The sequence below is a fragment of the Danio aesculapii genome, chromosome 24 (genome assembly GCF_903798145.1).
Source record: "Danio aesculapii chromosome 24, fDanAes4.1, whole genome shotgun sequence".
NCBI classification, from domain to species: domain Eukaryota; kingdom Metazoa; phylum Chordata; class Actinopteri; order Cypriniformes; family Danionidae; genus Danio; species Danio aesculapii.
The window spans coordinates 33,732,760-33,754,812 of record NC_079458.1 but is presented as its reverse complement, the minus strand read 5'-3'; the positions used below and the strand labels follow the sequence as shown (position 1 = coordinate 33,754,812).

General features: G+C 34.3%; 1 protein-coding gene across 1 annotated transcript; it reads right to left on the bottom strand.

Annotated features, from left to right (window-relative positions):
- Positions 1 to 236: 236 nt before the first annotated feature.
- eef1e1 (eukaryotic translation elongation factor 1 epsilon 1) lies at positions 237 to 19,734 on the bottom strand. The gene is made up of 4 exons (XM_056451097.1): positions 19,619 to 19,734; positions 15,251 to 15,448; positions 3,926 to 4,021; positions 237 to 1,740 (listed from the first exon to the last, which is right to left on the bottom strand). The coding sequence occupies exons 1-4, from the start codon at positions 19,700 to 19,702 to the stop codon at positions 1,597 to 1,599; spliced, it is 522 nt and encodes a 173-aa protein (XP_056307072.1). The 5' UTR covers positions 19,703 to 19,734; the 3' UTR covers positions 237 to 1,596.
- Between the last annotated feature and the right edge of the window lie 2,319 nt (positions 19,735 to 22,053).

Sequence of the window (22,053 nt, the reverse complement as noted above, 5' to 3'; positions counted from 1 at the left end):
GGCAGACAGAGACTCCACTGTGGATATCTCCATTATCTGGTCACAAGGCCTGTTCTGATGACTGCAAGATTTCTGTCGCTTCTTCAGTTTGCACTTCCACAAACACACATCGCTTTGTTCCGCTGCGGTTCCTCTATGGACACAGTGAATGTCAGATGGAAATTCTTTGAATTCTGCAAAAAATGTTATGTGTCATATATCCAGAAGGAGGACTCATAAATGAAAGACACTGATCGTTCTGTTTTCCCTTTCTTTTTCATTTATTGGCACAGGACAACATTCTGTTGACATTAAAGAACACAAACTTGAGCTTGAGAACGGCAGACGTTTCATAAAGAAGGCTTACAGGAAAGGAAGTATAATAAAAAGAACAGAGGGATCTTTTTGTCAGCATATGCACAGAAGATAAGCAAACGTGCAAAAACACATCTCCCTTTCATAAGAAGAGGATTTTCCACCATAAAGGCTGTGGAGAAACCAGACTGGCCACATGTTGTAGCGTAGAATAAAAGAACTTGTTTTCCTGAAAGATGTTTTGAGTCATCAGCGTATTATCAAGCAGCTATGTTCACAATTCTCCTGCTGCAAAAGCACCCTTTATTAAAATCCTTTCATTTTCTGCTGTGAAATCACAAGCACAGATCTTTTTCTGATAGTTAAACACTATGAATATTGTAACTCTGTGATTTATTTAACTTAAAATGACTAACGAATTTCAGAGCTACAAACAACAGAAGGGGATTTGGGGGAAAATGACAGACTGGCTATGGATGGAGTGAAAAGCACATGAAAACCAGAACGCACCAGTGCTGTCTGAGCAGCTACAGCTGGTACTCTGCCCGCTGCCCCAGAGCAAAAACATGACATCCTGTCAAACCCCAGACTACTGCCCACACTAGTGCTAAGACTAGGAGAAAGGGAGAAACTGCAGAAGAAAAATGTGGTAACACTTCACAATATGGGACACATAGTTTATATTAGTAAATGTATTTACTACCATGAACAAACAATGATTTATTGATTTATTGCTGTATTAATTCATCTTTGTTAACATTAGCTGATGAAAATACAGTTGTTCATTGATAATTCCTGGTGCATGAACTAAACCATTAGTAAATGATGACCTATAATTAACAAATGCTGTTCATGTTAGTAAATACATTAACAACACATCCCGTATTGTAACGTGTTTACCGAAAATGCCAATGAGGAAAGATTTCCGAGAGTTCAAAACAAGCATGAGGGACAATTTTGTAAATTTCTTTTTATTATTTTAAGTACTGTCTACCTTATCAAAAAAACTATTAATAAGTTAATATTAGAATTAACTGCTTTTCCATTAACGAAAGGCAGCTTCATGTTGATCATTGATCATGGTGAGATACTCCAATCCACAGAACTTTAATAAACCTTAAACATACTAAGCTTACATATAAAATAATACTATTAGCAGCCATTATTCAGCTCATTAAACAAACAAAAAACCTGCTTTAATTGTACTGAATTTTTGGATTAACATCATGTTAAGGGATGACAGCATGTTACCTTAGAAGACCTTAAGGCCTGGCTTATTGGACGTGTAAGTAACCAAAAACTTCAGTGGTGACCACTTGGGTAAACTCTGTTCCTCAGAACCACCACAGGAGGCAAATGATGCCGTATGCCTGGATAGTGTTGAATATGATCAAACCATCTGCTGACATTCAGATAGCACTCCTTCTCTTGTATCGCCAATTCCACCTAAGAAAAACAGAGCACCAACATGAGTGGAGGTAAACCAGGTATACACTCCCAGACAAAAGTCTTGTCGTTGATCCCAGTTGTAAAAGCAACAAATAATAACTTGACTACTAGTTGATCATTTGGAAAAGTGGCAGAAGGAAGATTTTTCAGATGAATCAACTGTTGAACTGCATCCCAATCATCACAAATACTGCAGAAGACCTATTGAAACCCGCATGGACTCAAGATTCTCACAGAAATCAGTCAAGTTTGGTGAAAGAAAATCAAGATACTGGGTTACATTCAGTATAGGGGTGAAAGATCTGCAGAGTGGATGACAACACCAACAGCCTGAGGTATCAAGACATTTGTGCCGCCCATTACATTACACACCACAGGAGAAGGCAAATTCTTCACCAGGATAGCGCTCCTAATACTTGAGCGTCCTGAACGCAAAGAAGGTCAAGGTGCTCCAGGATTGTCCAGCCCAGTCACCAGATATTAACATTATTGAGCATGTCAGGGGTAAGATGAAGGAGGAGGCATTGAAGATGAACCCAAATAATCTTGATGAACTCTGGGAGTCCTGCAAGAACATTTTCTTTGCCATTCCAGATGACTTTATTAAGTTATTTGAGTCATTGCAGAGATGTATGGATGCAGTCCTCCAAGCTCATAGGAATACACAATATTAATTGTTTTTCCACTGCACCATGACTTTATATTCTATACTATACATTATTTCTGTTAAGTGACAAGACTTTTGTCTAAGCAAGGTCAGACCTTACTGTCCTAATTAAATAATTAAAAATCAAGGCATAATTTTATTTTGGTAAAACAAGCGTAATCTAGAGGCCTTTGCCTTTCATAAACACCACTTCTGATACCGAATGATCAACTAGAAGTCAAGTTATTATTTGTTGTTCCTAAAACTTGGATAGGCGACAAGACTTTTTGTCAGGTAGTCTATATAGCGCTACAGAGACATCCAGTACAGTGTCTAAAAAAGTATTCAAAGTCAAAAAGTGTCTTCGAGTTTTAAAATGAGACATTCGTTATGGTGACTGCACTAGCAATTGGTTTTACAAACTAACAATCACTTCACCAGCATACCTGCAAACTGATCAGTGGCAAATAGTAAAGGGGTTTCAACTGACTGTAGTACAAATACACTTTCTCTCTGTCAGACTACATGCCATGTTTCTCATGAGCCGGACACTGTTCAATATACAGAAAAAAATGGGGGGATTTCCAATAAACACTTGAAGAATGGTTTATACAAAAAGTAATGTGTGTCCAATAACTGAATAAAATTTTAGACAGTGACATGAAAAAGCCCAAACAAGTTGCTTTGTGGTTCAACGCTGTACAACATTAAAGCATGAACTGTACCATGGGGTAAATACCATTTTAGACGCTGAACAGCTGTGTAAAAATAAAAACCTTTGAAACCACTGTTATTAGCATTAGTGATATTTGTGGATGGCAAATGATTTACTTGTGTATGTAGTAGTGCAATAGGAAAACAACAGATGACTGTTCTGAGTAAATGGCTAAAGAATATGAAGATCGGGGGAAGGGTGTTCAAAATGATAGCAGTGTGTCGTTTGAGAGAATTCCATCATTCTGTGAAGAAATAATTTCAATAATTGTTATTTATTGAGGGGATCGTTCATCCAAAACTTAATTCAATATTAAAAGGATTCAAAACATCTCTTAATGCTTTAATTAAGAATTGAATGTTTAATATTTAAATTATATTTAAAGTAAAAAAGCTAACAAATCTAAAAAAGCTGCACTTTATTCACTTTTTAAGGCACTGCTATTTTTTTCTGAGCACAACTGTATGTCTAACTGACCTTATCTTCAGGCTTTTTAAACTGAGTGACACACCAATGCTTTCTGGGTAATGGCAACTCTCTGTCAGTCATGTAGTCAGTCAATTACAAACACTGACATGCAGAGATGTGATCTTCTATTTCCTTTCTCTCTAATTCTCATTTCATCCCTCTCTTCCTGTCTCAATGGGCTCCTTCAGGCTCCTTAAACTTCCTTGGCTGCTGTCCTGGGAAATGACATCACTACGTGTCTCATCTTTTCTGCTGTGTCAGGTTTCTCTTGTGCTTCAAGCGTCTTACTGCTTTAATTGGGAGCTCTGCATCACCTCTCTCAAACGATTGAAGTTCACCGCTGAGGGACTTACAATAACGTGGTGAATTCCGTAATACATGAGTATGTCTGCCAGGGTGAAGACGTTCCCAGCCAGGTAAACTTTGTCCTCCAGGTATCGGTTAAGATCCTGCAAGAGAAGCATAAAAGAGGTCACTCTGAGCCTGCTCTCCTGTCAAAAATGGTAATTCTGACAATCATAAGAAAAATAAATTGACATGCATTTAGCACTTAAAATCTTACCTAAAGGAAGTTAAATAATACACTGAAAATGGCAACAACTGTTTGTATAAGTGCAAAAAGAATAAAGTGAAAATAAGTTTTAGATCTTATAGAGATGTCCATTGTCTATTTACACCAAGCACAAATAGGGAAGGTGAAAATAGCAATTACAGTATGTTTACATATTATAAGTGAAAATAGAAGTATTTTCGAAGCATTAAGGAGGGTCGCACACAAGATGCAGTGTGCCACCTCTTTTAGAATTGTTAACATTGTTTTCTATGAGGATACCCACTAGCATGGTCAAAAGTATTGAGTTCGGTACAAATCGATACTGAAATAAAAAAAAAAAGTCTATTTCACGATAGCTGTTTTGCACGTTCTTAAACACAGCTATTGTGGCTATTGTGTTCACATGCTCAACAAAAATGACTGTGATTGGCTGTGAAGGTCATCAGTTCACCACTCTTCACTGTAGTTCACTAAGTGCAAACACAGATACTGGAACACTGGAGCGTTTTAAAGGCTAGATGTGGACGTGGATCGTTTTCCTTCTAAAATGCCATTTTAAAACTAAGACGTATTAGTGTAAACGGGGCAGTGTGTATTTTTCGCGAGCGGGTTACTGCTGCGACAGGGGCGGGGTGGAGGATCGCGATGGCATCGTCTATCGGCCCAACCTTAATTCATAGTTCAGATAGCAGAATCACTAATATTTAAAAGTATTGTTACTTTTAGAACACTGTTGTTGCAATCACTAAATGCTAAACAGATCACATCTGCTAGTAGTGTAACAGGGCTCCAGACTAAGAATAAAATACAAAAAAAAAAAACACTGCAGAAATAGAACTTAAGGTGCGACAATCTTATATCACAGATTAATATATTTGCATCAGTTGTTTTTGGTTTTTCATTGTGAGATACAGGGGTTGGACCATGAAACTGAAACAGTGGCCAATTTAGTGTTGGAGATTTCATGGCTAAATTTTTTAATTTGACCAGCCTGGTGGCCAATCTTCATTGACTGAACATTCAACCGGTAATGCAATTTGTGCTTGCGAAATTCTGTTGTAACACTGTGAAAATTTGAGAGATAAAACAAGATGATTAGATATTTAAAAAAAGCAAGCGATTGTTCCATATTTAAAATTTCTGTCTAGAGAGGTCATGTTTTGATCTTCGATTGGTCTCATGCAGTCACGTGATGTGATTTTGCAGGTCAGAGTTCACCAAGCTTCAACTTTGCAACACAGAGAACTGTGAAACTTGTCGCACGAGCTTGCGTTTCCGGTCTGACGCATTCACGTGTGTATGAATGAAAGTCTATGGGGCTAAAAGTCCAGTGTGACCAGTCAAGTGTCTTGCTGGCGCATTTGTGACCAACAGCAAGTCAAGCCACGGTATGCGGGGTAATGTCAGCATACCACCAAGAAAGAGAAACCACATCCAACAAGAGTAACTGTAGACACAGGAGGAAGCTGTCTGAAAGGAATTACTGGGTGCTAACCTGGATTGAAACCAAAAAAACATAAAACCACAACAACCCAACTCGTTGCAAAACTAAATGTGCACCTCAACTTTATTGTTTCCACCAAAACTGTTTGTCAGGAGCTCCACAGGGTCAATATTCATAAACGGGGTGCTATAGCCAAAACGTTAGTCACTTGTTTCAATGGTGCCAAGAGCAAAAATCTTGGGCTGTGGACAATGTGAAACATGAGTCCACCTTCACTGTCTTTCCCACATCTGGGAGAGTTATTATGTGGAGAAGCCCCAAAGAAGCGTGCCATCCAGACTGTTGGGGGTGATTCAGTGATGGTTTGGGCTGCAGTATGATGGCATTCCCTAGGCCTAAAACTTGTGCTAAATTGGCACGTCACTGCCAAGGACTACCCAATCATTCTGGAGGACCATGTCCACCCAATGGTTCAAACATTGTATCCTAAAGGTGGTGCCATATATTAAGATGATAATACACTAATACACACAGCAAGACTGATGACAGAGTGGTTTGATGAACACGAAAGTGAAGTTAAACATCTCCCATGGCCTGCACAGTCAACAGATTTAAATATTATTGAGACACTTTGGGGTGTTTTAGAGGGGAGTTCATGCTCCACCAGCAGTACACAGTGTCCTGGCCACTATTCTGCAAGAAGAATGGCTCAAAATCCCTATGGGCACTGTACAGGACTTTTATCTGCCATTTACATGATGAATTGATGCTGTATTGGCCCCAAAAGAAGGCCATATACCATACTAATGAATTATTGTGGTCTAAAACCAAGCGTTTCAGTTTCATTGTCAAACCGCTGTATTTGTTAATTGCAAACTTTTTATAAGGCTACCATTTTTCTGTTGTCCTCTGTCTTCAGCAATTAAATATGTTTATTTACTTACATTACTCTTAACAAGCTGTTCATATAAATATAGGTTAGAATCAATATAAACAGACATAACTAATTAAACAACTATGTTAATTTCCAGAATTGTATATTCTGATTATAAAAAAAAAGTCAAAGAAAAAAAAAGATAATTGATTTGATAAAAGCGCATTAAAACAGCAGCCATTAATCTAAAGAAACATCTTCAAGAAATGGTTAATATGCTTATTTTGTGCTCTGGAAAATTATTATTATTAGCATTAATAGTAGATGTAGTAGTAGTAGTAGCAGTATTCATGCTTTTTAATACATTAACCGAAGCAGTCATATACTTTAGACAGACAAGTGTGTGTTCATGTCTGAGTGTATGTTAAATAAAGCGGCTCATTTGAAAACTGTTCACTGCCTCCATTAGCCCTCAAGACGCAGTGCTGTATTGTGCACAAGTGCTGAAGATGTTCTTGTCCCCTGAGACCTGCGCGCACACACACCAAGCCTGCTGTAGTATCCTGGCTCTTGGAAAGTTTCACATTAATCTCACACTTGCCCTATTAGAGGAAGAGTGGATGGACAGCTGTGTTACACTGGACCGTGTTGAGTTAGGAGACCCTGGCCTGAGGGTTTCTATATTCTGAGACATGCTTAACAATGAACACAATTCTGCTCACGGTGATTTAGCAACGAAAGGCATGTGTATGGCAACTACAACTTTATCAATCATAACCTAGAATATATAAAACAGTGAGAACACAACAATCCAGTTTTAGAAATTCTACACTGGCTCCCTGTTAGTTTCCACGTTGATAAGGCCTTGCATTAGGGCTGCATAATATATCGTTTGAGCGTCAATATCGCAATGTGTGTATCTGCAATAGTCACATCGCTGAATTCGATTATTTATTCAAGTTTAAAATATAACGATACAATTTTTATATCATTATATAAAACTATGTATACAATGATGACCGTGTTATTCTGTTTGTTAGATTTTTGTATTCCAATACTGTTAGACTCCCCAGAAATAACCATAAAGCACTATTTTTCACTTTTATTTTTGCTCCATCATATTTATATGTGGAGTCAGATCTGAGTTTCAATAGTCATGTCAAAGCAGTTAGTAAATCAGCATACTCACATCTCAAAAACATTGCAAGAATCAGACACTTTGTTTCCAGTGAAGATTTAGAGAAACTTGATCATGCTTTTATCAGCAGCAGCAGGGTGGATTACTGTAACGGCCTCCTCAGATATATCCCATATATCGCACTATTATGTTTTTCTCTTCTTTTATAACTTGTTTTAACACATTTTATCTGTTTTTATCAGTTTTTTTTAATCATTTTTATTATTTATTTATTTTTTTTCTTATACTCGTCTCTTTTATTCCCGTTTATGTAAAGCACTTTGAATTGCCACTGTGTATGAAATGTGCTATATAAATAAACTTGCCTTGCCTTATATGTGATTGTAATTTATTCCATTTTATGCAGATGGTGATATTATCGCAATATATATCACAGTAAAACAAAATATCGCAATGTAAGATTCTTCCAATTTCGCGCAGCCCTACCTTTCATGATTTGGAACCTCAATATTAGGGCTGCACGATACTGTATATTGTTATTCTATTGTGCGATATTGTTGTTGAGCATTGCGATAATGGTATTTCTTACAAAATAACATTTCCCTAGAAAAAAATAGCAAAATCATTTATTTGTTGAATGATACTAAAATAAACAGTTAAAAGATATTCTTCAGATCTGATTAATTATGATTCATGCTAAAAAACTGTGTCAAAAAGAAAACATTTAGTCTTTAAAATATTATGAATGAGTGAAAACCTCAGCAGATATTCTTCACCTTTGGGCTGCTCCAGCCAATAGCAGAACAGGAACTACAGGGGAGCTGGGGATAAATATAGTAAGGTCCATCTGACTGATCAAATTTAAAGAAACAACCAAATAATAAAATACTTGTAATTAATCACATGTATGCGATATGAACTGTATATTCATTCATTCATTCATTTTCTTTTCGGCTTAGTCCCTTTATTAATCCGGGGTCGCCACAGTGGAATGTACCGCCAACTTATCCAGCACATTTTACACAGCGGATGGCCTTCCAGCCGCAACCCATCTCTGGGAAATGTACTGTGTATTGCATATATTATAATAACAATAATGATTACTCTCCTAGAAATTACCTCCGTTGCTCTGATTCTTATAAGCGTTCCGTCAAATCGTCTGTGCTCTATGGGTAACTGGACCTTATCCTCCCTTGCTCCAAAACTATGAAATACACTCCCCTATAATATTAGGCATTGCTATATAATATAATATAATATAATATAATATAATATAATATAATATAATATAATATAATATAATATAATATAATATAATTTAATATAATATAATATAATATAATATAATATAATATAATATAATATAATATAATATAATATAATATAATATAATAGTGTCTTGAAAAATATCTAGTAAAATATTATTTACCGTTATCATGGCAATGATAAAATAAATCAGTTATTAGAAATGAGTTATTAAAACTATTATGTTTAGAAATGTGTTGAAAAACACTTCTCTCGGTTAAACAGAATCCACACTGATGAGAAAAAACAGAGACATTCATAGAGTTTGTGATGAAGATGAGGTTGTTTCTTCATGCAAAAAAGATTTTAGGATTGAAATTACATAGTTGATTTATTGAAGGCAGCTCATTTTTTTTAATCCCAAGGGCAATTGCTGTGCAAGAAAACAAAATTCCAAGATAAGAAGAGTGTTAAACCAGGTGATAACAGGGAATGTGGTTAATAACGTTACACTCTAAAGCTCCCTCTTAGTTGATTTTACTCTTCTTGCTTTTATATCCACCTGTCCAGCATGAGCTTCATCCTGATCACTGTAAACTTTTTGCTGAGCCCATTGTTACTCTGGTGTCTATTGCTGTAGGCTGCAGGACTCCTGTTTCTCCTGCTTTAAATGTTGTGATCCTGCCTAACAGAGTGCTGTGAGTTGGTCAGACAGTGACGTGCCGAGGGCGTTACATCAGCCCTTCATTACAGTTTAAACTGCCACTATTAACCAGCGATCAGCAGCGCTCAGCTCCAGACCCGTGCTCGGACAGCCCTTCGCCACACACTGACAGCTTTCTGCCGTGAGGCGTCCATCCCGCTGAGCGCCTGTGTTAACGAGACTGCCTCTCACTGTCCACAGACAGACGCTTTATACCTTTAATCCCTTCTGAACTGATCGCAGTACAGCGTGTGACCCCTGCTACCCTTTGCATGTTAATTAAAGACCATCTGACAGACTGCGTTGTGGATGATTCCAATTCAAACCTCCATAGCTAGTATTGAGAAATCCTTGTGTTGAGTTTGGAGCAGTATTCACTTTAAACACATCGATAGAAAGACAAATCAACGTTTTGATCGTGTTGCAGATGTGGGTTTTCACAAATATACTGGTATATGGGTGAAATAATTAATGAATAGATAATTATGCAGGATTCTGGACATTTATAAGAATCAACAAAGCTAAAATTAAAAGGGCAACATGCAACTTATTAGATTACTCGCTACCATCACGGTTTAGGTCTGGTTCAGTAATTAATATGTCACTATTGGTGTTAATTAGGAATTTAAGGCTAAGTTAAATTGAATTTAAGCACTGTGACTGGTAGGGATAAGCTGTATATTGAGCTTATATGTTATATCTACAGCTGAAGTCAGAATTTTTAAACCTCCTGAATTATTAATCCTCGTTTGTTTTTTCTCCAATTTCTGTTTAACAGAGAGAAGATTATTTCAACACATTTCTAAACATAATAGTTTTAATAACTCATTTCTAATAACTGATTTATTTTATCTTTGCCATGATGACAGTAAATAATATTTGACTAGATATTTTTCAAGACACTTCTATACAGCTTAAAGTCACATTTAAAGGCTTAACTAGGTTAATTAGGTTAACTAGGCAGGTTAGGTTAATTAGGCAAGTTATTGTATAACAATGGTTTGTTCTGTAGACTAAAATATATATATATATATATATATATATATATATATATATATATATATATATATATATATATATATATATATATATATATATATATATATATATATAGATAGATAGATAGATAGAGAGATAGATAGAGCTTAAAGAGGCTAATAATTGTGACCTTAAAATGTTTTTTAAAAAATGTAAAACTGCTTTTATTCTAGCCAAAATAAAACAATTAAGACTTTCTCCAGAAGAAAAAATATTACCAGATATACTTTGAAAAATTCATTGCTCTGTTAAACATCATTTAGGAAATATTGAAATTTTTTTTTTTAATAATTCTGACTTCAACTGCAAATATTTTTAGAAATCCAATTTTTTTATATTTTATAAGCCATATGTTAGAAGGAAAATAAATTTCTATCAATATGTAACAGTTCAATATGCATGTGCGTCTGAAAAATTGTGAACGACACAGAGTGAGCTACTGTGGGGAATAATCAAAATCAATTTGTAAAAACACCAGTCATGCTTTATATTAAGGGCTTTAAAACTCCTCCAACATATTTAACGTACAGACAATATACAACATGTACACAAACAGACTACTTCTGTTTAATGTGTTTGACATCTAAGTTTGAGAAGTTTGGGAAGTTTGATTTTACACATATATTCTTCATTTGTACACAAAAAACAAGAAAATATATTCATTTTGCTTTTAGGGATGAATCAGCCCTCTGTATTTGTTTAAAACTTGAATGATCACTGTTTGCTTTAAACTTGAATGGTCACTGTTTGCTTTAAACTTGAATGATCACTGTTTGCTTTAAACTTGAATGATCACTGCCACTGGAAAAGGTCAATTACACAATACAATATTTCTAAATGTAATATACATTTTGCTAAAATATTTTTGTTGGACAATGTGCCATATGTATAATTCTTTAACCTACTACTAAGGGTGTACTCAAACTAGGCTATCCGAATTGTGCCTGGGCTCGTTTGACCTCTTATCCTGGTAGTTTAATAAAACACACATATCTTGCTAGTTCTGGTAGTACCCAGAATAGTAAAGTCTGCTAAAGGAGGTCAAGCCTTCTCATTTATGGCTTCTAAACTCTGGTATAGCCTTCCTGATGATGTCCGAAGCTCAGACACTCTCTCTCAGTTCAAAACTAGATTTAAGACCTATCTTTTTAGCAAAGCATACACACAATGCATAACATAACGGTGTGATGCATTAGTGTGCTCCATGCAGATGAGTCGGCTTGAGAACCACCTGTTTAAACTCAACAGTCGCATCATCGATGATGTAAGGAAGGTTTAAATGCAGTGTGAGTGCTGGTCATCAGGGGAGAGGGAAGGGGGGACAATCGCGCCTGGGCTTGGTTCAAGGCAACCATACCTTGTGTGAGCACACCCTAAATGTATTTTTATGATAGCAAAAACTAGGGCTGCACAATATATCGTTTCAGCATCGATATCACAAAGTGATCATTCGCAATAATCACACTGCAGGGCATTTGCAATGTTGAGTTTGTATTATAATTTATTATTTGCATATGATTTTGATGCCTGTGAATGTATAAAGATTTTAGAAAACATTCAGGTATAATAAATTGTACTATTTGTGACTTTAACTACGATTAATTTTATTGAATTGTTTTTATTTTTATCATTCAATTACTGTACTTGAATACTGTTAGACAAGGGAAATGATAAAACACTTTATTTCAATTATATATTTTTCTTGATTGTATTTATAGATTGTTATGTATGAAAATACCTACAAAACATACAATTACAGAAATGCACTGCAAATAGCTCAGACCACAACAAAAACATGTCGGGGGACTCCAAAATCTTTTTTATAGATTGTTTATTAGATTATATGAAGATGCACTCCCATTGCAGAATCATCCCAATTGATCTAACATTATAAAATCTTTCCAAATTTAGGTCATATGACGAAATTGTTTCACATCGCAAAATAAACAAATATCGCAATGTTACATTTTTCCAATATCGTGCAGCCCTAGTAGAAACTGTAAAAAGACTAATTTAATAAGGTAATCAAAATAGTCTGATGAATTCATTTTGCTATTAGATTGAAATGTCACAATGTTAGAATAGCATGTGATTTTAACCCTTTTGTTGCACAATGTAGCAAAGTCTGCATGGTTTCATTCACAACATTTGTTTTTATAGCATTTAATAAAAACATTGTTTCAATAAACAACACTGGGCATGATGTAAAGGTGAAACAAGTACAAATGTAATTTTTTTTTTATATATTTCCATTTTTTCCCTAATAAATTATTTCTTAAGGTGTTGTTGACATGACAAGATTTAAAAAAAAAAAACAAAGGACAAAATCAATCCAAACATACAAATAAAACATTTTTTCACAAATTATGTTGTACAATAATGCACTGAACTAATGAAATATATTTTATTTATATAAAAGGCTTTTTTAGGTAATGACAGCTTCAAGGTGTCTCTTGTATGTTGCTTGTGTTGCTCAGCAGTGATTTTGTTTCCCCGGACTTCAACAGTCTTAAGGTGCTTTCACACCTAGACTTAATTTTTCAGAACCTGTCTCGTTTGCCTAGTTAGCGGGGTTCGTTTGGCATATGTGAAACCAGCAATCGTGCTCAGATCCGCGCCAAATCAATCGGTTCGAGAACGGCTGAATGAGGTGGTCTTGGCTCGATTAAAACGAACTCTTGGAGCGGATCGATTCTAGTGAGAAACCTATTTGATCCGAGCCCGGCTACATCACAGTGTTTTATAGATATGTAATAGGCATACGGCTATATGAAGAGAGAATTATGAGTATGAGTAATTATGAGTAGGGCGGGAGGTCATTCCAGACATCCCAAGTCTCCCGGAAGTTCCGGGAATCTCCCGCAAAAGCACAGAGACTCCCGCATGTCCGCAAACGAGTGATAATCTCCCGGAAATCGCACGGCTCCCTCCCGGTCCTTAAATACGTTGCGTACCCTTCTCACCCCTCCCTACTGCATCCCTCCTCTTCAGACATGTCGCGCGCACCTTGACAAACACCAAACCACCACCTCCGACCGCTGAGCGGGACTCTGTGAAACTCTGACCAATGTGAGGAGAGTTTACTCACACATGACTTGTTTTAGCTATTTTGGTTCGTTTAGAAACTTTGCCGTGTGAAAGCAAACCGCACCAAGAACAAAGAGCAACAATGTAACAATTTGAATCCCTGTTTCGGAACAAATTAATCGATTCACAGGTGTGAAAGCACCCTAAGAATCTTGACAGTTCTGTGCTGTTATGTTGCTGTCAAGCTATCTTGTGTGTCAATATTGGGTAGTAACACTTTATTTTGATGGTTCATTTGAGTATTAGTAGACTGTCTGCTTAATATTTGTTGATACAGACATTCAAAAGACATTTAACTGACTTTAAGAAACTTTGCAAGTACATGTCAACTTACACTAACCCTAACCCCAACCTAACAGTCTACTTATAATCTAATGAGAATTAGTTGGCATGTAGACACAATGTAACATAAATTCAACAAATGGACCATCCAAATAAAGTGTGACCCAATATTCCAATGTGCGAGTTCACAATAGTCACATCACAGGGATCTGCAATGTAGTTGAGAATTATAGTTGACCAGACATTAGTTAACAAAATTAAGTCATTTAAAATGTTAAAGTTAGAGTTATTAATAAAATCATTATTTTACAGTGATTATTTACTTTCTGTTTCTGAATTTCTGAATTTACTTTCTGTTTCATATATATATATATATATATATATATATATATATATATATATATATATATATATCGCAGTAAATGAACATATGTGAATGTCAGTCTTTCCAATGTCATGCAGCCCAAATTGTAAATATTCTTTTGCATAAGTATTTCAAAATTATATTAGAATTATATTATTTCATTATATTAGAACATCAAATTAATAAAACAACATATGAGACTGATGAGTTTCCACCTTAGTTAATGTGCATATCATCTTCTTGTTGGATAAAACATTTCTGACTGAATTGAGCACAAACATTTTAGGTAACACTTTACAATAAGGTTGTATTAGTTAATGTTTATGTATTTACTAACATGAACAAACAATGAATAATGCATGGAAGTATTTCATCTTTGTTAATGCTAATGAAAATACAGTCATTTATTATTAGTTAGTTAACTCAAGTTAAGTGTTAACAACTCAAGTTGTTAGTTCCTTAACTCAAAGTGCGTTAATTAAATGTTAACAAGCAGATTAAGATTTTAATAATGCATAAACGCTGAACAAGCGTCCTTCTGAGTTCCTGTTAGTAAATACACTAACTATTAAAACCTTAACAATAGTTTTCACGACATCATCAGTTTTGCATTGTTGAAATACAGATTGTAAACTACATAACTGAACTGAACGACTTGCATATTTTGCTGACTTACTAAATAAATACAGAAATAAACAATACATTTTGCTACCAAAAACTGCCAGAAGTGTTAACAAATCAAGATAAATTTATAATAAGCAAGATAAATGCTTATGAAGTCCTTTTCTATATGATTCAGCAGCTTATGCTTTTCCAAACACACAAATAAGCAGAAATTAAAAGTTATACACACATTAGTGTTTATCTTTTTGATATTTTCTAAAACGTGGATAACACTAAGTTGATGGATTTTGCAGATGTGACCATACCTTTATTCAGCATCATCTTACCTTCAATATAACTTTGACCTCTTCTTTAGAACAGTTGTCTAGTTTTGTTATTCGATGTTCAAGCCATTGCTGGACCACAGCTCTCTGTTCAGCATTGTCACCTAGTAGCTCTGGTCTCTTGGCTTCTTTAACCAGATGACACGCTATAGTAACCAGACCAGTCAATGCCGGCCCATTGTTGTTTTGGAGAACAGGGACCTACAAGTAAATAAATTAACACATTACAAATCTACTAAATAAAGGAATCGACAGGGATCGATCCATTCATTTAATCAATACTGTTAGCCACAGTGCTCAATGTCTCAATCGGACACATATTTTAACACATCACAAAATGTTTTTGTAACTTAAGTTGTCAATAAATTAACAAAAGCAGGGATTTTTGCTTAATGTTTAACAAGTGCATGTTATTTAGCTTTTATCATGGTATTCGGCATCATCACAATAATTACCCAAGTTGCAAAAAAGTTACTTTAACAAGTATAATTACAAAATTACTTGGTGTATTGCTTCACTGTATAAACAAGTTTTGAGTAAATAAATCAACCGAGTTTCAACCAAATCAAATTGCAGAAAAATTATACAGTACAAACGCTAACACTACAGTAATCTCATTAGTAAACATTAGTTAATGCATAAAAATCTATGTTTAGTATATTAATATTAGTTAGAACTGAAATTTATTAGTCATTCACTAGGTTTAAAGGTGCAGCATGTAAGTTTGACACCCAGTGGTTGAACTAGGTATTGCACTCCTGGATCAAAACAAACGCAAGAGCAGGTTGCCAGATTGAGGACAGGAGCGAGTGATTTTAACAGTGTTCTAAATAAAAGCAACGGCACCCGATAAAAGGCTTATTTTCCATATTAAAAGGAAGTTTGTCCTAACCAACACCTCGAATTGATATATTAGAAACGGCTTCTATTTCTCACAGGTGAACAACAGAAAACAATGCTCACCACAGGTAAACCTCATGTGCTTTATTCAGTGTTGAATACTAACAATGTGAGTTTGAACGCCATTTTACGCCATGACATTTATTGCCATATACTGAAAGCAGCAGCAGATAGTTCACCTCTTGAAAATAAAATAAACCGTTTGAAATGGAACTTTATAACTAAACACGTGATTCAGCATGCACATTTAATAAGGTTAAAGAGGGTTAACATGTATTAAATCGATTATAAACCTTACCATTTTGTGAGCGAGTGCATATTCTGTGCTTCTGAATGGCTGTATTTCAGTTTCTGTTATTTTTCATCTGGTGCAAACAGCCAAATTGCTCATCACTGCAAATCTCGTCATGTGGCATGTTGTTAGGACACACAGTTACAATGTAACCTGCTCACCTAATGTTTAACTTCGTAATATTTATATTATTTGCTAATCAATAACCTCATGTGGAGCTGAATCTACATCTCATTTCAGAGTCTGCTACTGTCCACTGGAGCTCGCATTTCAGTCACAGACGCATGCTTTTAGAGCCTTTATGAATGAATGAATGAATGAAATATGCTGTTTTTCGGCAAGGCAGCCCAGGGTGCTGAAATATAATGGGCTAAACTGGCAGTGGCAGGGTTAAAAGAACCAAAACAAAGACAGCGTCCCGTCACGGAAAACACACTTTCAAAGCAGAATATCTGACTTCAGCATTGTTTTTCAGATAAACAAGAGTGTTCACTTAGCATGTTTCTTAAAGCAAACATATTATGGTGTTTCTATAATTTAGAAGAGTCAGAAACTTACACACAGCACCTTTAATAAAATGTTTACAACTAAAATTCTAACACATATTCTATTTCATAGATAAAAAAATGAACATCACCTAATAATAATTAAAGATTTTTGTAGTTTTGATCATGAGATCAGTTAAATTAACTAATGTTAACTGTTGGAAGCCTTATTGTACAGTGTTTAGGCATGGGTCGGTATAAGATTCTAATGGTATGATAACCTTGGATTGAAATATCACGGTTTCACGGTATTGTGATTACTGCTCCAAAATAAGTTCTTTTTAAATGTCTGTTTAAAAAACAACTTTTTTCCCCCACATTGAACACTTTTTTTTTATTTTAACAAACATTTAAAATATTTTGAACCAGTAACTTTTGATGCAGAGGTTCATTTTCTGCTGAAGGTACTGTCGCCCCCTAAAAATCTAAGAGTCGGCGCCAGTGGTGTAGTGGTTAGTGCATTGACACATGCACTCCAGTGCTCACGGCGACCCGAGTTCGATTCCGCCTCACGGTCCTATGCCGATACTTCCCCTCTCTATGCTTCCCTTGCTTTCCTGTCAATACTCTCTACTGTCCTATCAAATAAAGGTGAAAACCCCAAAAAAATAATAATAATAATAAAAAAAAAACAGTTGTGAAATACATGTAAAAAAAAAAAAAAAAAAAAAAAAAAAAAAGCTTACATATACCTTAGAAAGAAAAACTACCTTAACAGAAAACTTTGGCGGATTTAAAACCTTGACTTTTCTCACCCGCGGTAAACCTTGAAACCGGTTTTCGTCCCATTCCTAACGGTGTTAATGTACAATAGCCCTATAAATCGTCTCAGAATTTTCAATCAATATTTCGGCACGTAATAGGCAAAATTAACATTATTAACAACTCTTAAGTTGATCAATTAAGTCACCAAGCATTTGACACTGTTTGAACACCCACAGCAATGTGACTATTCTTAAAAAGCACTCTAAAATGTAAATAATTAATCACTATATTTTGAAGTGCCTACAATATCAATAGTGTGCATGTTTATCATTACTATATATTTAAGTATTGAATATCAGCATATGTGTAAGGTTAGTGAAGTAATACTCATGTTTGAACATACAGTAAGTTGAATGAACCAGGGGTTCCCAAACTTTTCAGCCCATGACCCCCAAAATAACAATGCCAGTAACTCGCGACCCCCACATTTCTCGGAGGTGGTAGTTGTTGCTGACTTGTTAACCTAACGCTGTTGCTGATTTGTTAATCTAACGTAAACACACAATCCTATGAAAAAAAAATTAAAGGTTGATGGCTTTTTATTTGCATGTTGTTGCTTTTTCATGTAACTATTAACTACTATTTCCATCTTCTGTGGTTTACGGATAAAATATGGTAATTCTAACAGTTTAATAAAATTTATTTGACTATTGGAAATCACCAAGCGACCCCCTGCATTGTCCCGTGACCCTCACTTTGGCAAGCACTGGAATAAACTATGAATTACTATGAAGTACAAAAACTATGAAACTATGAAGTAGCTTGTACATGAATAAATGAATAAAGTTGGTCTACAATATCAATTTTGAACCATAAGATTTAAATTGTTAAATGATACATTAATATTACATAGTTAGTATGTATACAATCACATTTACTGTATGTGTTATTTAGTTGGTTACAAAACAGTAAATAATAATATAGTTTCAATAAAAATATTTATAAACATTTATTTTAATAGGCAGCTATATTCAATTAATTTCAATACAACACCACTGTTAATATTAACAGAACTATAATTTTTTTTAAAAGTATTTACAAATTTTCTTAATTTATTATAGAAAGCAACTATATATAAAAAAAAGAGTAACAGATAACCACAGATTTTTTAGAATTTTTCAAAGATATAGTTTTTTTGTTTTTAGCTGTTAAACTGTACAGTAATGACAATTGACTTGTTATCTGTTTTTACAAATAAACTCTTCCTATAAAGGACTGTAATTTACATAAATATTTTAATTAATAATGGTAAGATGTAAAGTCTAATGACCGCAAATAGTGCTTTTTTTTGTAGTAACATGAAGTTCATATATATATATATATATATATATATATATATATATATATATATATATATATATATATGGAGTTTCAATGCACATGGTGGGTCTAAAGCTGGTTTAAATGCTGCTTAGCTTAAGGGCCATGTGGTCTTTTTGCAGGCAAGAGTTTTTATGTAAACATGTAAATTATCCAAGATGATTTACCTTGTAAATGCTCTAGAATGTGTTGTTGTAAACTGTTAAAATGTTACTTTTACAGTAGTATTTCTTTGATGATCCAGATGTCACAGTGAACAAAGATCTTTCAGAGGGGTTGCTACCACATGTGAATACTTATTAGATAAAAACTAATTCTAACACGGTTAAAAATAAAAGATGAAATGCTGCTGAATGTATGTAAATAAAACATATTAATAAATAGTAAACAAGATCTGAAATCTTTCAACTAAAATAATATTTTAGGTTACACCACCAGCCATTCATTCATACGATGACTAACATATGACACATTACAACCCTAATGCATCTTTTTAAAAATACTACAAGCTCAAAACCCCAACTATATCACATTCAGCGTTCGATTCACCTTTTTCCCTCCTTGCGTGCTGTATTTATTTGCCTTTTTTAATCCTAGAAATCTCTCAAGTGAGTTTAGCTCCCGCAGCGCCATCTTGTTCACACCGGAAACCAACGAGCAACATTAAGCGGCCGCTGATTGGTGGAGATTCTTTAGTCCCGCCTCTCTCGCGTCATGATGGACAGATTCTAAAGCCTGCTTTCATGTGGTGATAATGTTTTTCTCAGTCGTTTTGGAACAGTTCTTAGATCAGAATTTAAAGATTAGATTAGATTAGAATTTTGCATTTCTGAAAACAACACGGACAAATAGCAAAACACAATTTATTGTGTTAAAGCCAGTCTCTTTTGCTCAAAATCCTTAGTTAATCTCTCAAAACTACATTTCTGTTTCAATGAACATGACAGTGCCGTCACAATGACAAGTCATACATGTTGTCAATATAACAGTGATTTAACTGTTTTATCGTATATGAATGATTTAACAATATAACATGTCAATACATGTTGTCTACTTAGTCATGTTGTCAGTAAAACAGTGTACTTTGGAGATGGGTGTTCTGGTGTAAGCTATGGCAATTTATATATACACATATAAATACACATACACAAATATATACAGTTGAAATTAGAATTATGAGCCCCCTTTATTTATTAGCCCCCCTGTTTATTTTTTCCCCTAATTTCTGTTTAACGGATTAAATTTTTTTAACACATTTCTAAACATAATAGTTTTAATAACTAATTTCTAATAACTGATTTATGTTATCTTTGCCATGATGACAGTAAATAATATTTGACTAGATATTTTTCAAGACACTTCTATACAGCTTAAAGGGACATTTAAAGGCTTAACTAGGTTAATTAAGTTAACTAGGCAGGTTAGGGTAATTAGGCAAGTTAATGTATAACAGTGGTTTGTTCTGTAAACAGTCGAAAAAAATTATAGCTTAAAGGGGCTAATATTTTTGACCTTTAAATGGGTTTAAAAAAATTAAAAACTTTTTCTTATTCTAGCCGAAATAAAAGAAATAAGACTTTTTCCAGAAGAAAAAATATCATAAATACTGTGAAAATTTCCTTGCTCTGTTAAACATCATTTGGGAAATATTTGAAAAAGAAAAAGAAAAATCAAAGAGGGGCTAATAATTCTGACTTCAACTATATATATATATATATATATATATATATATATATATATATATATATATATATATATATATATATATATATATATATATATATATATAAATATATATTTAAAAAATTCTGCTTGTAACCTATACTCTCATTTGTTGGCAGATCATGTCATTGTAAAACAGAAAGAAAAAGACAACAAAATACACACGTAGAAATGTGGACTTCTGGCAGTCTCCTTTGAGATGCACCTTAATCAGTAGAAGTCAAGATTCACCTGTGAGAAATGTACCAATTGTTGACAGATTTAGAAAAAAAAATCTAATGGAAATGTATAGAAAACTGCATTATGATAAATATATTATGACAACGTGTTCAGCCATTTTGCATGTAAAGACTTATAAACTAATGATTAAATGTTGTGGGATGAGACAATGCAATTGTTTTCTTTCTTTTTTCATTCATCTGCCAATTCTAAGATTTTAGGATATTTGGCTTGTTTTCAGTCTAATGTAAACAAAACATCCGAATACACTGAAAATTATTTGTCTCCTGCATTGATCCATACATTCCAACCTCAGCACTTATGCCTTTACTGCCACTTTACAGTTTTCTTCATAAATGTATTCTGAATTTTTTTTTTACAGAGATATATGTTCATACAGCCAGATTACACAACATTTTGTTCCAATTTTTCTTTCTCTGGCTGTTCACACTTTTTTTCTTAATTATAGAGTGTTAACAGAGATCTGAAATACTCTCTGTAAAAACTTTTAAAAAATAATAATAAAACTATATAATATAAATAAATAAAGTTAGAAAATACAGAGAGAGTGAGAGAGAGAGAACTGAACTTCATTAAGTGCTCCAAATTTTGTGTTGGATATATGCAAATTAGTGCATATTTAATGAAATGGCTTACTTAGACAGGCAGGCAGGCAGGCAGGCAGGCAGAGAGACAGACAGACAGACAGATAGACAGATAGACAGATAGATAGATAGATAGATAGATAGATAGATAGATAGATAGATAGATAGATAGATAGATAGATAGATAGATAGATAGATAGATAGATAGATAGATAGATAGATAGAAATATTAGAATTCTGAGCACTAGACTGTCAGCTAATTAGTGGCCATCCCTCTTATTTTGTGGTCAACCAACAGAAATTACTACACTCAAATTAATCATGTAAAAAGACAAAGAGCTGTTCTGTTTTTAGATTTGTTTTTAAATGCCCTCAATTAGCTACTAACCATAAATAGGCTTGCTTGTCAAAAATGCATTATGAGATTAGCGAAAGTCC

Bases quoted from the DNA above. Each gene is read 5' to 3' on its own strand.
- eef1e1 (XM_056451097.1), bottom strand. From the start codon at position 19,702: ATGGCGCTGCGGGAGCTAAACTCACTTGAGAGATTTCTAGGATTAAAA. The intron at 4,022-15,250 runs GTAAGATGATGC...CTTCTCTTGCAG, and splicing joins AGGTCAAAGTTATATTGAAG to GATCTTAACCGATACCTGGA. The intron at 1,741-3,925 runs GTAAGTCCCTCA...TGTTTTTCTTAG, and splicing joins ACGGAATTCACCACGTTATT to GTGGAATTGGCGATACAAGA.